At 33.6% G+C, this 14294-nt stretch overlaps 1 protein-coding gene and 1 long non-coding RNA gene across 2 annotated transcripts in view; one reads left to right on the plus strand and one right to left on the minus strand.

The window, feature by feature from the left end:
• Positions 1 to 920, minus strand: part of LOC116724472 (NACHT, LRR and PYD domains-containing protein 3-like) — a 331270-nt gene extending 330350 nt beyond the window's left edge. The window contains exons 1-2 of the mRNA XM_032570190.1: positions 812 to 920; positions 19 to 150 (exon numbers count right to left, since the gene is read on the minus strand). Of these exons, the coding sequence (XP_032426081.1) occupies positions 19 to 107 (89 nt within the window). The 5' untranslated portion in view covers positions 108 to 150; positions 812 to 920. The remainder of the gene's footprint in view (positions 1 to 18; positions 151 to 811) is intronic.
• A 3168-nt stretch (positions 921 to 4088) lies between these two features.
• LOC116724640 (uncharacterized) lies at positions 4089 to 4611 on the plus strand. Its single transcript, XR_004340196.1, has 2 exons — positions 4089 to 4251; positions 4393 to 4611. It is a non-coding gene; the product is annotated as an uncharacterized LOC116724640 (long non-coding RNA).
• The last annotated feature ends 9683 nt before the right edge of the window (positions 4612 to 14294 follow it).

Raw genomic sequence — 14294 nt, forward strand, 5'->3', positions numbered from 1 at the left:
TAGAGATGGTGACCTCACCTCTGACCTTTGCTCTGGCTCTCATCTTCCCCACACAGAGTGGTTTTAGAGGGAGGGACTCCCTCCTCTCTGTCCTCACACTGATCCATGCTGCTGAATTCACATCAGCTCACACACACTTTCTACCTTCACCTGCAGAGGAAACACACATCATTCATCTGCACATCAACTCTGATCATCCTTTACATCATTAGAGCTGGAAAAAGATCAGCTGCTCCTCCTCTGATTGGCTCTTCTTCTCTGCTTCATATCAGTGTCAGGTGAATGCAGTCAGACAGCAGAGAGGCAGAGGAAGCTGCCATCAGCTGCTGCACTTCTACTATCAGTCCACTAGATGGAGACATGGAGCAACATTTACATTCACTGATTCAACCTGAACAAGTCTTATAGTTCACAATTATTAATTTCTACAAGTGGATTATTCGCTCCATTAAAGATGAACTATTTAATCATCTGACTGAATAAAACCCATTTTAATAATATTTTATTTTGAAAGGAAGCAACAGGAAACTGTTGCTGACGTTAATGGTGGAGACTAGAGTTCGGTACCAGGAAATAAAAACATGAATCAGTTCGGAGAAGAAAACAGTGAAACATCAGCTGTTCATCATGTTGTTTGATTCCAGTTCATCAATAATCTAATAATCCTGTAGATTAGCCTTCAAACAGCAGAGATATTAAAGTTTCAGATAAAATTAGAAGTGAAACTTTTCTCCAAACGTCAGAGATTAAAAACAATCAGGAAAAAGTTAAAGTGATGAAAAATTTCAAGAAATAAACAAATCAAACTTACAGTTTGTTCAAACGATCCAAAGAGTTAAAGAAGAAAATTTAAACAACAGACTGAGACCCAACTAACGGTCTGGAGCCGCACATGAACAGGGAAATTCAAACCGAAAGTAAATGTGACTGATGTTGTATAACAGATGACGTCAGAGCTCACCAGGTTTGTAGGTTTTTCCTTCAGAGCAACAGAACCAGGAAGACCAATATTAATAAAATAAACTTTAATTTTATATGGAAAAAGAAATGTCATGTTATCAAAAAAAATATTCTAATGAATAAAGTTGAAAAAGGTGGAATTGACGCCTTTGATTTCACATCTTTAAACAATTCATTTAAAATTAAATATTTAAAATATCTTCTAAAAAACCCAAACTCTATATGGAATGCTTTTCCCATTTACAACTTTGACAAAATTGGAGGATTACCCTTTCTTCTTAGATTCAATCACAATAAACCCAAAATACCCCTAAAACTATCTACGTTTCATAAACAAATGCTCTTCAGCTGGTCACTTTTGTACAAACACAATTTTTCTCCCCATAAATACTATATCTGGAATAACGAAGACATTAAATACAAAAATAAGACAATCTTTTATAGAAAATGGTTTGATAGGGGAATATTACTTGTAAGCCAATTATTAAATCCAAATGATCATTTATTGTCTTATTCTGATTTTATGTTACATTTCCAATTTCCTGTCACCCCTAAAGAAAATGCTGTGGTGTTTGAAACAATCCCCAGTGGGTCATTAAACTTTTATCATCTTTACCTCCAGATCCAATTCACTCAATGCCAAATTTTGATCCAAACTCCATTTATGTTGATTATGATTGTCCTTTTTTAAGTAAGAAAACAACCAACAAAATGTTAAGAAAGATTCTATTACGAGATGTTGTTTTTTCACCAGCTTGTATATTTTATTGGTCTAGCATTTTTGAAAATATTAATTAGAAGTGGACTTGGATACTTCTAAAAAAATACTTAATAAACAATAGAGTAAGATAAATTTCTTATAAAATTATTCACAATGTTTATTCTGTTAAAGCATTTTTGATAAAAAGATATAAATGGGATTTGGACCCTATGTGTACTTTTTGTAAAAATATAGAGGAAAAGCTTGTTCATCTTTTTTGGGATTGTAATTATACCAAAATATTCTGGAGAGATATGTCAATTTTTTTCATAAAAAAAATCTCAATATTACTTTAACAGATCAGGATATTTTGTTTGGGATGGAGAAATGTGAACTTGTCAAAACAGAATTTTTATATGTTCTCAACTTTTTTATTATTTATGATAAATATCATATTCACACCTCCAAACATTTAAACAAAAACCTCATTTCCAGATTTTATTATTTTCTATTAATATCTATTTAGAATCCTTAAAAATCAACTCAAATCACTGTAAAAAAAAGTCTGTAAAATAAACAGTAAAAATCTGTGAAATCATGACAGAAAAATTTTGTAAAGAAAAACACAATGATATTTTGTTCATTTAACAGTATGATGTTGTATAATGTAGAAACGAAAATTATTGTAAATTTTAAAATAGAAAATTGCAAATAATACTGTATTTTGTTGTGGAAAACACACATTTTGTATGTTTAATGGAAAAAGTTGTATCCTTCACAACATTTTTACATTTCAGCAGTGAAAAACTAACATTTACATTCTGTGATTATTAAATCCAAATGAATTGGAAGCTAGCTTACCATTTTTTTTGCTAGGGAGAAGTAAGTTTGGGCTTCCCTGTTTAAGCTGTTGCCCCAACTCCAGATAAGTGGAAGATGGATGGATGGATGGACAATGAAATAAATGAATAAATTAATAGATTTGGAAATTAATGTGGAATTACGTAATTATGATTCCACATTGTTTACTTCCAATTTTGTTTACTAGTTATCTATTTATATTCACTTGTGTTTTCCCACTTCTTTAGATTGTCATTTCCTCTTTAATTCATTTACTTATTCTTTGTCAATTTTGATTGGATCATTTCTTCATATTTCACGACTAACGTGGAGGAAACACCTGAATCAACAAGGAAGTCATGTACTTGCTTATACATGTATTTTATTTTATTTTATTTTTTTTTTGCTAACACTGGATTTTTTACCTTCACCGTTGCCATTATAAGCTCAAAGTTCGGCTACTGCAAGAAAGACAGAGATCACCGCTTTGTGCTCAACTTCTCCCATTCGCTGGACAGCGCGGTCTGTTCTGCTCTCTGATTGGTCCGCTTACCTGGCGCCTGAAAGCTGTTTTGAACAAGTTCGTTCAACGGTTCTCATCTCAGAAGAAGCTGAATTGTGCTCAAACCTCGACAAAGAAAACAACGCTGTTTGGACCTCGTCAGCTTTCAGCAAATGTAAGTTAAGCTTTATTTTCTTCAAACGTAAAAGGCACGGTAATTTGTGTTTCTGGGGAGATTAAATTTTGTTTTTAAGGCGTCATATTGCTTCTTGGAACAATATGCAGTCGAATCATTTTTTGCTACACCTGCAACACGTGTAACTTGTTGGGTAGGCTGAAATTGTTTAAACATGATTACATGTACGTTTTGCTGTAAAACACTCGAATCATTGAGGGGCTATGTGTTGCATTGCAAACTGCACAGAAACGAGCCCAGTTGTGTATTCAAATGCCTCGGTACAGAATGTAAGCGGACATTTTGTACATATGCAGCGTTTAAAACTCATTTTTACCGAGTTCACAACGTGGCTTCACAACCCGAATCAGCCAAAGCCATTGTTGCTAAATTGAAATGCACCATTTCATTGTGTGGGCACCGAAGCCAAACTGTGAAAGAAGTCGTTGCTCATTTAAAGGAGCATATAATGGAGGGGCGGCCTGTAGCATGTCCAGTAAAAGCCTGCAAAAACGTTTTCAGCGTCAAATCACCATTCACAGCTCATATGTCCCGTAAACATAGAGATTTTTCTGTGGATAACATTGATGTTTTGTACAAGGAAACTACAAATAAGATCGTTAGTCTGACTCCCACTATCATTGTGTGTGGTGAGTTCATTTTTGTTTTTCCAGTTTCTTTGACCTGTTGTCTTTTTTGTTGTCTTGTCCCCTTTCTTTGCCCTTTTGTCCATCTGGCATTTTGTTTAATATTGTTTTTTTTTTGTTTTTTTTTTCAATTATTTTCTTATGCTTTTACTATACTAATATTTTTTTTTGTACTTTTTACTTAATTTGTTATTTTTCATATAAATGTCATTGTTTTGTTGTATCAGGAGTCTAAATTTGTTTGTTCTTTCTCCTTAGGTCAATCCTGCTTCCATGCTAAACAATTCATGCTGAGTGTGGATCAACAGATTGGAAACAACAACATCTCCTGTTTTATTTCTGCCCTCTGCATGATGTTTGGGAGCTATTATTGTTTTAACATACATTATCCATCGGGGCTGGCGTCTACACTGGAGTTTCTGCAGAGGTATGAGTTGTTTTTTTGTTTTTTTTTTAATTGTAGGGAGTTAAATTTGACTTTTGACAACTTTTATATCTTGAATAAAATGTTTATTTCTTTGTGAAGCACATTTTGATGTAGTTTTCTGTTTGTCCTCTTTATCTTAAGGTGTTTCTTCTCAATCAACCCAGACAAGGGCAGTAAGGTGGAAGAAACCCGTAAACCCAGACTGCGTGTGAACCCCGTGTACTCACCTTGATCCAGGAACTTTCGGATCATGAGTGGCGTGATGTTTGAGAAAGGACTAAAGTCAGTGAGTTATCAAGACAGTGTTTAATCTTAACAGAGCTGAATAGATTTGTAAATGTATGTTGCATCTCACACCTTGTCTGCTGAAGTTAAAAAAGTTGAAAAGACATATTTATATTTGTTCAGTGGCTGAATTTTGCTCAATGTCAGAAAGCACAAATGAGAATTTCATTGAAAATATGTTTTCAATTAAAATGTTTATTTGTTTCTAAAAAAAAATGTGAATTATCATTATAGATACAGTTTATATTGGGCTTCCTTGTGTTTTAAATTTGCATTTAACTGGTAAATGTTTGTTGAAATTTGATGTTTATAGATATTTGAAAATAGAATTGTTTCTAAAAAAGAAAAACTTTTGAAGCAAACAAACATTATTATTAAAATGTATACTGGAAATAGAAATGTATTGTATGTTATAATCTTCAAGCCCCCCCTCCAAAAAAAAAGGGGCTGAAAGTTGGTTCTCATACTGTTTCTGATGAAGTTAAAAAGGTTGAAGAAATTTATATCTATTCAGCAGGTGCATTTGCTTCATGATGTTCAGAAAAGACAAATGAGAAAATAAATATTTCAAAGGCATGTAAGTGTATGTTTATTTTTTTAAGATTATCATAGATACAATTTATATTGGGCTTCCTTGTGTTTTAAAGTTTCCTTTAAGTGGGAAATGTTTGTTGAAATTTGATGCTTATAGATATTTAAAAATATAATTATTAGTAAAAAGAAAAAAATTTAGAGCAAATTTCTGTTTTTCAGACAGTATTAATAAAATGTTTTAAATTGATATTTTAACAGTTTTAATCTGTTATTTAAAGGTATTTTATCAGTAGGACTAAATGAAGTTTTTTTGTACAACAAACAAAAACTGGGTAAATCTTACTGGAAAAAAGTGTAAAATAACAGCATTATTATGATAATTCATCAGAAAAAGTTGGTTAAAATTACTTGATAAAACTGTTTTATTACAAAAATAACCCTTTTCAAATCACAGTAAAAATTTGTGCAAAACTATGGGAAAATCTGTTCATTTCACAATTTAACACTGTTGTAATTACTGTTTGGTCAGTAAAACAGTTTACATGTTCACTGTGTTTTCTACAGAATTATTCTGGCAACCACAGCTGGCAGTTTTTTTTTGTAAAAACAACAGAATTTTTTTACAGTGTACAAACACTGTACCAAATATCAAACATGACAGTGGCAGCATCATTCTGTGGGTCTGTTTTTCTGCCACTTTCATCCACTTTTGCAAAGTGGATGAAATAATAAAGGATGATGCTTTTATATTCTTTAATATTACCTCAGCGAAGTTCCCAAATTGTGATTTAAAACACTCATAACCTTTGCATAAAGCTTCCTGATGTCAAGCTTGAAGAAGCATCCTTACCTGAAACCTAATAGAAATATGTGCACAATGTTTCAAAAGCAGTTCTGTTTAAATAAATAAATAAAGGTCCGGGTTTACCTCCAATGTATTTTTCCTTGCACATTTCATTTTGTTTCTCTGTATGTTCACTTAATCTTAATGTTTTTTATTTGTTTATATCACAGTTTAAAAGGTTTACTGTACCTGGAATCAGCATGTTTTAAAACATGTATTGGTGCTTTAAGAGGACAATGATCTCACACACACTTCTAAAGTGGTTTTGATATTAATACTTTACATAAGCAATAAGCTCTTGGAGAGCCATGAACTCTGATACTGAAAATATGCCGTTGTTTAATATGCCAGTGACGTTTACATTGGAATAAACCTATGTTGTCATCTGTACACGTTACCAGGCAACACCAGTTACCTTCAGGTGTCGTATGTTTCGTACAGCTGACAGTGTTGGACTGACCTGTTCCTGTTATTTTTACTAAATGACTAAAATGTCTGAAATATAGTCAAGTGTTTTTTATTTCACATTTTGTTACAATAAAACCACAAACTTCATAGCATTTTATTTGGAAATTTATATAATAGACCAACTAAAGTTGGTGATTTTATACTTTTTTTTTACTAGGAAACATAAAAAAATGTGTTATGCATTTTTGTATTCAGGCTCTTTAATACGTATATGATCCATGCATCTTAACTGTGAATAATAAATGTTAATCACTTATTTCTTTATTTTGGGAACTTGGTGTCAAAGCAATTTTCTGACTTTTCTTGCATGTCATTAAAAGTATTTGATTGGAAATGGTTTTAAATTTTTCATACAGGCATAAATAAGTAAATGTTTCATGTTTTATCTCTAAACTTTACCTTCAGTATAAATTATGTTTCGCCTTTAATTTCCACTTCTGCCTTAATGTTAAAGAGAGTTGCTGGTGTTACAGGAGCATGTTTTCTATAAGTTTATTCTGCCTCTTCAGCTCCACCAGCACGCATGAAACTTGTGGTGCAATTTGACGCGCATTAAAAATAAATGGTATGGTGAAGTTTTAATGATTTAAAAACATTTAAAATTGCATCCAGCCAGAGCCAGGGAGACGATCTGTACTTGGAAAGCTTTTGTTCATTTGAGCTTGGATCAAAGGTAAATGTTTCATACAGGGGAAAAAAACGTGATTTATAATTTATAAGGAAGTTGTGATTCATGCTGTGCTTTTATAATGTTTTCTACCACTTTGTCAGCTCTGAATCTCATGTTTTATGCCTATTTTTAACCTTTTTCTTATTCAGAGCACTTTGAAATGAAAGTTACAATCTTTCTGTAACTTTTACACCGTTAAACTTGCTATAGTAACTGTTTATTCTTGCAAGGAGTCTGTTTTTAAGCTACATTTGAGATGTACAAAATTAATAAGTAATAATTAGGTGCATTTTAAAATTGGTGTCTGAATTTTCTGGTTAGTTTTCTTAGTATGTATCATATTTCTATATATCTTTATCCTGATATATATTGATACTGTTTACTGGTGGTTATATGAGTGTCATTTATTCAGGATTAAACTATATTAGTTGTTCTACCTTGTGCTTGTCTTTATTGATCTGTATTGTTCCTATAGTCATAATCCTGCTCTAGGAAGATGTTAAGATGTTCTGGTAAAGTTGTTTCATTCCCCAAATGACATATTTATGTTGCATTTAGCAAACAGAAATTGTTTTGGTTATCCTAACTTAATGACTTAATGTTTGAAAATGGCAACAACTTTGTATACAGTTTGTAAATATCTGGTTTCTACTGTACACTATCTATGGGTGAGTAAAAACCCAAATAACTCAAGATGTGGATCAGAAAAATCTGCCATGAATAGATCAAATTTGGTCTCAATGAATGTCAAAAAAACCAAAAAACATTTATTTAGACCAGAATTAATCACTTTATTTTGTACATTTAACATGATGCTACCATTATAAAGAATATTCCTTCAGAGTTAAAGAATTTCTGCTATTTTTTCTTTCAGTAAGTCTCTCCATGAGGATTAAAATATTGCAGCAGAGTTTCTGACAGGAGTTAGAAAGACGTCAGTACGCGCAGTCCCAAAGATCTTATACAATCTTATTTCAGCACTGCACATTGAATTAAATCCCCAAAAGCAGGACTGGAACCAGAACCCTCAAGTTTTTGCCTCTTATAGAACCAGCTTCAAGTTTAGATGGGAAGATATGAGCTTTGCTTCTAATTTTGCTCTAAAATTGTTCCCCAAAGCTGCTCTGTGTTCTCTCAGTGTGCCTTACTGCAGCCATTTCTGTGTTTATACTCACCCTCATACTGTTGGCTCTGTTTTTCTCTTCTTTCTTCCTGTGCCCTCTCTGCAACTGGTCCAAACAGACGGCAGCATCTTGGTTTGTTTGGCTCACTTTCTGTGAGAAGTTTTAACTTTAGGGATGAAGTGAGAGCTAAACCAGGAATAGATCATTACAAGGTAAAAGACATAATCTATACCCAAGTTTTTAAGCACACGCTTTATGCATGAGGCCCCTGAGCTCCATGTTGGCTAATGATGGCTAACTGTTTTCCTTACAGTATGACGGTTTCCGTGTAGCAAATGAAAACATACATTGAGGTAAGACAGCTTGGTTTATTGTACTGCACTGAAATGTTTAATTTGTACATTTTACTTGTGGTTTTGGGTCGGCTGTAGTTTCTGGTCTTTGCTGTTGTTGACGTGTGATGCTAACTGAGCAAGTATTTGCTGATTTTAGGGGATTAAAATGGCTGAAAGCAGATTTTTAACGCAGTACTTTGATTTTATAATACAGGCATGTAAATAACGAATGCTTTGAAACATTTTCACGTTATGTTTTAACCTCAAACTGAAATGTTTGTCTTGGGATTTTATGTGATAGAGAAACAATGTAACACATAATTGTTGTGAGGTGGAAGAAAAGTAAAATAATGCTGTTGTTTTTTAATTATTTCGATTTTGTTATGTATAAATAATCTGAAAAGTGTGTTGTGCATTTAGTTCAAATGGTTTCCAGGCATGCATAAATATGGATAAACAAAGCAAAAATACAAAAATATATTTTTTCTTTATTTCTGTCCATCCTTTCATTCTAGTGTCTGCCCTTCTTTCTCGTTTGTATTTTAACTTTTCTTCCTCTCTTCTTCCCTATGTGCCTTCACTGATTTTCTTTCATGTTGTTTTGTTAGAAAAATGTGCAGCAACCTTGTTGACAGTTTAAAGTTTTTAGCTGCCTCTTTTCTTAGTCTTGCAAAGCTCTGTCCAATATTTCAATAAAATATATTTCAGTTTGTGGCTTTAAAATACAGATTTGAATCTAAGATACTGGATTGTTAATTTTCTCTGGGCCGTATTTTGAATTGTAACGGTTGAATGTTTTCCACTTGACTTTAGGTGAACATTTGACAAAAATGTAGTTTCTTTTTATCTTTTTGCTGTGATTATTGAAGCTCTGATTTTAGTCATTAATGCTTGAATAATTAGAGTGAATTCGAGTAAAACATAATGACTATAATGAATCTTAACCTTCTGAATGGTTTGCTATAAAATATTTTCTTCTAAATGTGCAGGAAGCACATTATATATGATTTGCTGGGTTTCCTATAAACTAATGTTAATTAAATCAACTCCTATTAACTGCATGTAAAAGATGGGAATCAATGACAAACTACTAAGTTGGAGTTTAAAATGTTGTTGTACATTTTTGTTTTTAAAAAATCAGTCGTAGGAAAATGAATCCGGACTTTTTCTGTAGCGTTGTTCCAGGGTAAAACATGGCTGCCATGACCTTGCCTCCTGTTTTCTACCATGAGAACCAGCTAAATAAATCTGTCCTGCATAAATTTAGAAAGTTGATGAGCTGACACACACACACACACACCCACCAACACACGCACACACACACACAGATTGTGAGGACGAATTTTATCTCATGAAGAAATGCTACATATCAGATCTAGATCAGAGTGACATTTAGTTTTGATTCTTGTCCTAGAATAATACTGAGCTTTTTAAGGCAGTTTGAACCTTAGTGATTAAGTTTAATCTTTCCTTGAAGATTCCTTGCATTGAAAATTTGCTGCTGCCAGAATTTCAGCTCATTAAATCTTATTTTCTAATCTAATCTAATCCAGATTTGTTGCTGACGAACCCATTATTAAATGATCAAATCTGTGCAGCAGCTGACAGTAGATTTATATTTGCAACATGTTGCCGTACGAATGAGTCAAATGTCCCGTGGGTGTAAAATATGCTAAATCGTTGCTGCTCCACCTTCGTTCTGCCTGCAGGTGCAAAATAAACACAAGAATGCTGTGATTCAAAGTGTGGCTTGGGGGCCTTTTGCGGCACATGGCCTGACTTTGTGCGGTCCCTGGCTGCACCTCTACCGAATATCAGAATTATTTTATTAGATCTTGTGTTTTCAAATAAAAAGTTACCAAATTACTGGTTTCAATGCTGAGAAAAAACTAAATATTTCTTTCTTTTAATAGAAAAAACATGCAAAACTCGTATAGTTTTGGATTTATAATAAATTATACATCCGTTTTCTACGAGAAAAGATTTTTCTTTCTTTTTAAATTAAAAACTGGTGACATGTTATTTAAAGCAGTGTGTATAAAACTGAAATGACACTCATGAATATGAAGGAGTCTTCATAAATGTTTACGACTGTCGTCATGAAGTGTCATTCGGAAAATAAAGACAATTTTAATGCAAAGTCTCATTAAAACTTGCATTGAAAGTCCATTAAACATCTTCATCTCTGCTTTCGCTTGAAAAAGCAGAGATGTAAAGTTATTTACATTACAAATAATGCAAATAACTTTACATTATTTGGTAAATAATGAAACTTTTAATGTAAATTTCCATAAAAAATTGCATTTAAAGTGTCTTTCTTTACCAAATGACACGTCATGACGACAGTCGTAAACATTTATGACGACTCATTCAGTGTCATGTCAGTCTTATACAAACCCTTTCAACTAAAGTATCACCAAAAATTTTTATTTTAATTTAAAAAATGTCATGTCAGTTTATTGTTCATTGTTTATTGTTAATGCCAAAGCAACAAAAGTCCTCCAACAGTTTTTGGCTGTAAAACCTCCAGCTGTGAGACTTTTCCAGTGAACCTACCTGAACGTTTAATTGTTCCTGTAACTCAGGTCTGAACATATTTGAAGGAGGTGTGTAGCATTTTCCTGTAAAGCGAAACTATGTGTTAATGGAAAGAACAAACGTTTTTGAACATTATTAAATAAGCTCTTAGAATAACAATGTCAGTCCAGAATGCGTCATGGGATGATTGAATCAGGTCAATCAGAACATTTAGTTTGTTCTCTGTGCATTCACCAAAACATTACATCTTACCAAGTTTTTTTGTCTCATTTCTGGTGCAAATGTTTTAGTAAACTTTAAAACAAAACTAGCTTACAAGAAACTTTTCAACAAAACACAGGAGCTTGTTTTAAGGAAATAATCCCTTAACATTGGAGCAAAAGTTCTGGTTCTATTGTCACATTATTTCACTTATAACATGGAAAATTGTCTTATTAAAAGTAAATTCATCTTCCAATAGAACGAGGACATTTTCATCAAAATTAAGGAATTATTTACTTAAAACAAGCTCCTTAAAGATACTTGCAAGTTGCAAGTGTCTTGATTCTTGCGTTGTGTGAATTGTGAGACAGTTATTTTTTGTTTTTGGGCATGTGCACCGACTGATGGCACCCTTTGAATTTCGTTGTCCTTGTGACAATGACAATAAAGATTTATCTTATCTTAGTTGGTTTTGTCTTATTTAAAGTAGCTACACAGACATTTGCACTAGAAACTGGACCAAAAATACTTGGTAAGATTTTGTGTTTTTGCAGTGTTGTATTGTAGCCAGTGTGAAAAATATGCTAAATCATCCTGGCTCCACATCCATGATTCTGCATTTGTGCCTAATTGAGAGTAATTAGTTTACTGTTGTCGTTATTCACTGAAACTGTCTCATGCAAAGGCAATTTAACTTTAACTGGCTTTACATATTTCCATCTATTAGTTTGTTTGTTTTATTTGCAGCAGTCCTAGTTTAACAACAGTGACACTAAGAGTAGATAGAAAATGTTTAAACAACATAAAATTTACATTTCATTTTTATAAACTTGTTCAAGTTGTTAACACAGGGTATCAGCCAATCAAATGGTAGCTGTTAGGTAAATTGTATATATTATTATCAAATATTTGTTGTTTCATGTGCCTTTATAATGTTCTTGTCTTATATGCCTTTATTTGTTTCATCTTAGCATAAAGAAAGTTTCTGTGTTGTTGAATTACTTTGATTCCTTTCTCAGAAGGCCTCTCTGAGGAAGAGCAGAGACAACCAGCAGGGTTATCGCTCAGCAGAAACATCTGCATCCTTGACCTGCTAGTTGGCTATAAAACTGTTGCCATGAAGACGTACAACTTGCTCTGTGTTATCCTGTGTCTGGAACAGAATAATCTAGTCTGTAGATACCATGTGTTTTGTTAGTGACTAGCATTTGCGTTGCAATCATGTGATTGAAGTGTTTTCCCCAGCCCTTTGAGACGCTCTCTGTAACAGGGATCCTAACAGCAATAAAAAGGGAGAACGGACACATATGTTTTCAGAACGGAAGAGATGTGTGACTGAAAACATCTCTGGCTGTTCTCCTCGCGAGGACAAAAGAATCGAACTCTCTTGTCTTTCTTGTGTTTGTTTAATTTGTCTCAATAGGTGTTTAAACCTGACAGTAGCAAATGGAAAAAGATAGAGATCGAGACATGTTGGAAATAAACAGAGTTGAGTAGTAACTAGTTACATTTACTCAGTTACATAAACTTAAGTAACTTTAGAACAATTTACTTTTTTGATCATTTTTATTTCTGTACTTTTGAGTAATTTTATAAAGTATTTATACTCTTACTTCAGTACTTTATATTTTGGTCCATCTGTTTATGTAATTTTTAAATATTAAATGATTGATAGTTTGATCAGTTACTCAGTACTTGAGTAATTTCTTGGTCGGCCACTTTTTACTTGAGTAAAAACACATTGAATTAGTTACATTCTTACTTGGTTACAGTTTTTGGGTTTTCTACCAATAGAAAACAATAGAAAATCATGGATCCATTGAATCAGCAGTCTGGGCTGCAGGTGGAGGTATAACGACCAGGGAGGAACAATATTGTTTCTGAAAATGTCACAAATCTCAAATAATCTCCAACTAGTTCCTTGAGCACGATAACTAGTTCAGTTTTCCAGTAAACTCCAGTTCTCAACAGAGCCGGTGTGGCGTGTGGAGGAACACGAGATTCTCACCTTCGGTGTGATGAGACGAATCTGCAGCCAACAGGAAATGTAATTATTTTAATAAGCACTAATATCTGAGGAATGTTAAAGAAGCCTTTTTGAATCTATGCCAGAAGTAATTAAATCAGATTAAAGTAGGTTAGTCCAATCTAGGTCAAGCACTGATACGGTTTGCCTATAATGAAGTTTGATGAAGCTGCAAGAATCGATGGCAACTGAAGATAGAAAAAAATTTTAAAAAATATACGTGTGACGGGGTTCTATTATGATTTAGTCAAACACAATGACTGGTCCAAGTCGGAGATCGTTTTAGAGGATTTATTAAACTCTCACAAAGATGGCAGGTGCAGACCACACACGAAGGACATCCTAAGATTTCGCAGTTCCTTCAGCAGCCCTTTCTCTCGCTTTTGCTGACCTGTCATAAAATCCTTCATCAAAGTGAGAAACTCACTGCCAGATGCACTTGATCCACTGGGGCCAGGCTTTGGTTCACCTTCCTCATCTGATCCATCCGACGTTGGCATGCTTTCCCATGCTTTGTCAGTCACCTGTTCTTCCATCTTTGATTGTGATCGAAGACCAGATCTTTGCTTCACCAAACGAGATCCTCTTCTCCGGCTTGCCATAATCCCACTCCTGACACCATGTGTGCGCGTATTCTGACACGGACTCTAAGTCCCAGCTCGTGACGGCTCCTCCGTCACAATACGCTATTAATTGCAGAAATTTTCTAGAAAAACTTCTACATTTCTGAGTTTCAAAACTCAATAATTTGAGAGAAAAAACTGGGAAATTTCTGAATCCCAAAATGAAACATTTGGAGAAAAGAAATCAGAAAATTTTAAAACTTTCCAAAGTCAAAGACTTTCTCCTTTATGAACTCAGAAAATTTTAACTTTTTTCAAAGATTAATGTCTTTTTTTACCCCTCCAGGGGGTCTTTTGTGGGCTCTAGTGTCCCTTATATGATAGGCTGACAGGAAACTGGGAAAGACACGCGGCAAATGTCGTCGGGTCCGGGAGTCGAACCCGCGACGGCCGCG

Source organism: Xiphophorus hellerii, chromosome 8 (genome assembly GCF_003331165.1).
Source record: "Xiphophorus hellerii strain 12219 chromosome 8, Xiphophorus_hellerii-4.1, whole genome shotgun sequence".
Lineage (NCBI taxonomy): Eukaryota > Metazoa > Chordata > Actinopteri > Cyprinodontiformes > Poeciliidae > Xiphophorus > Xiphophorus hellerii.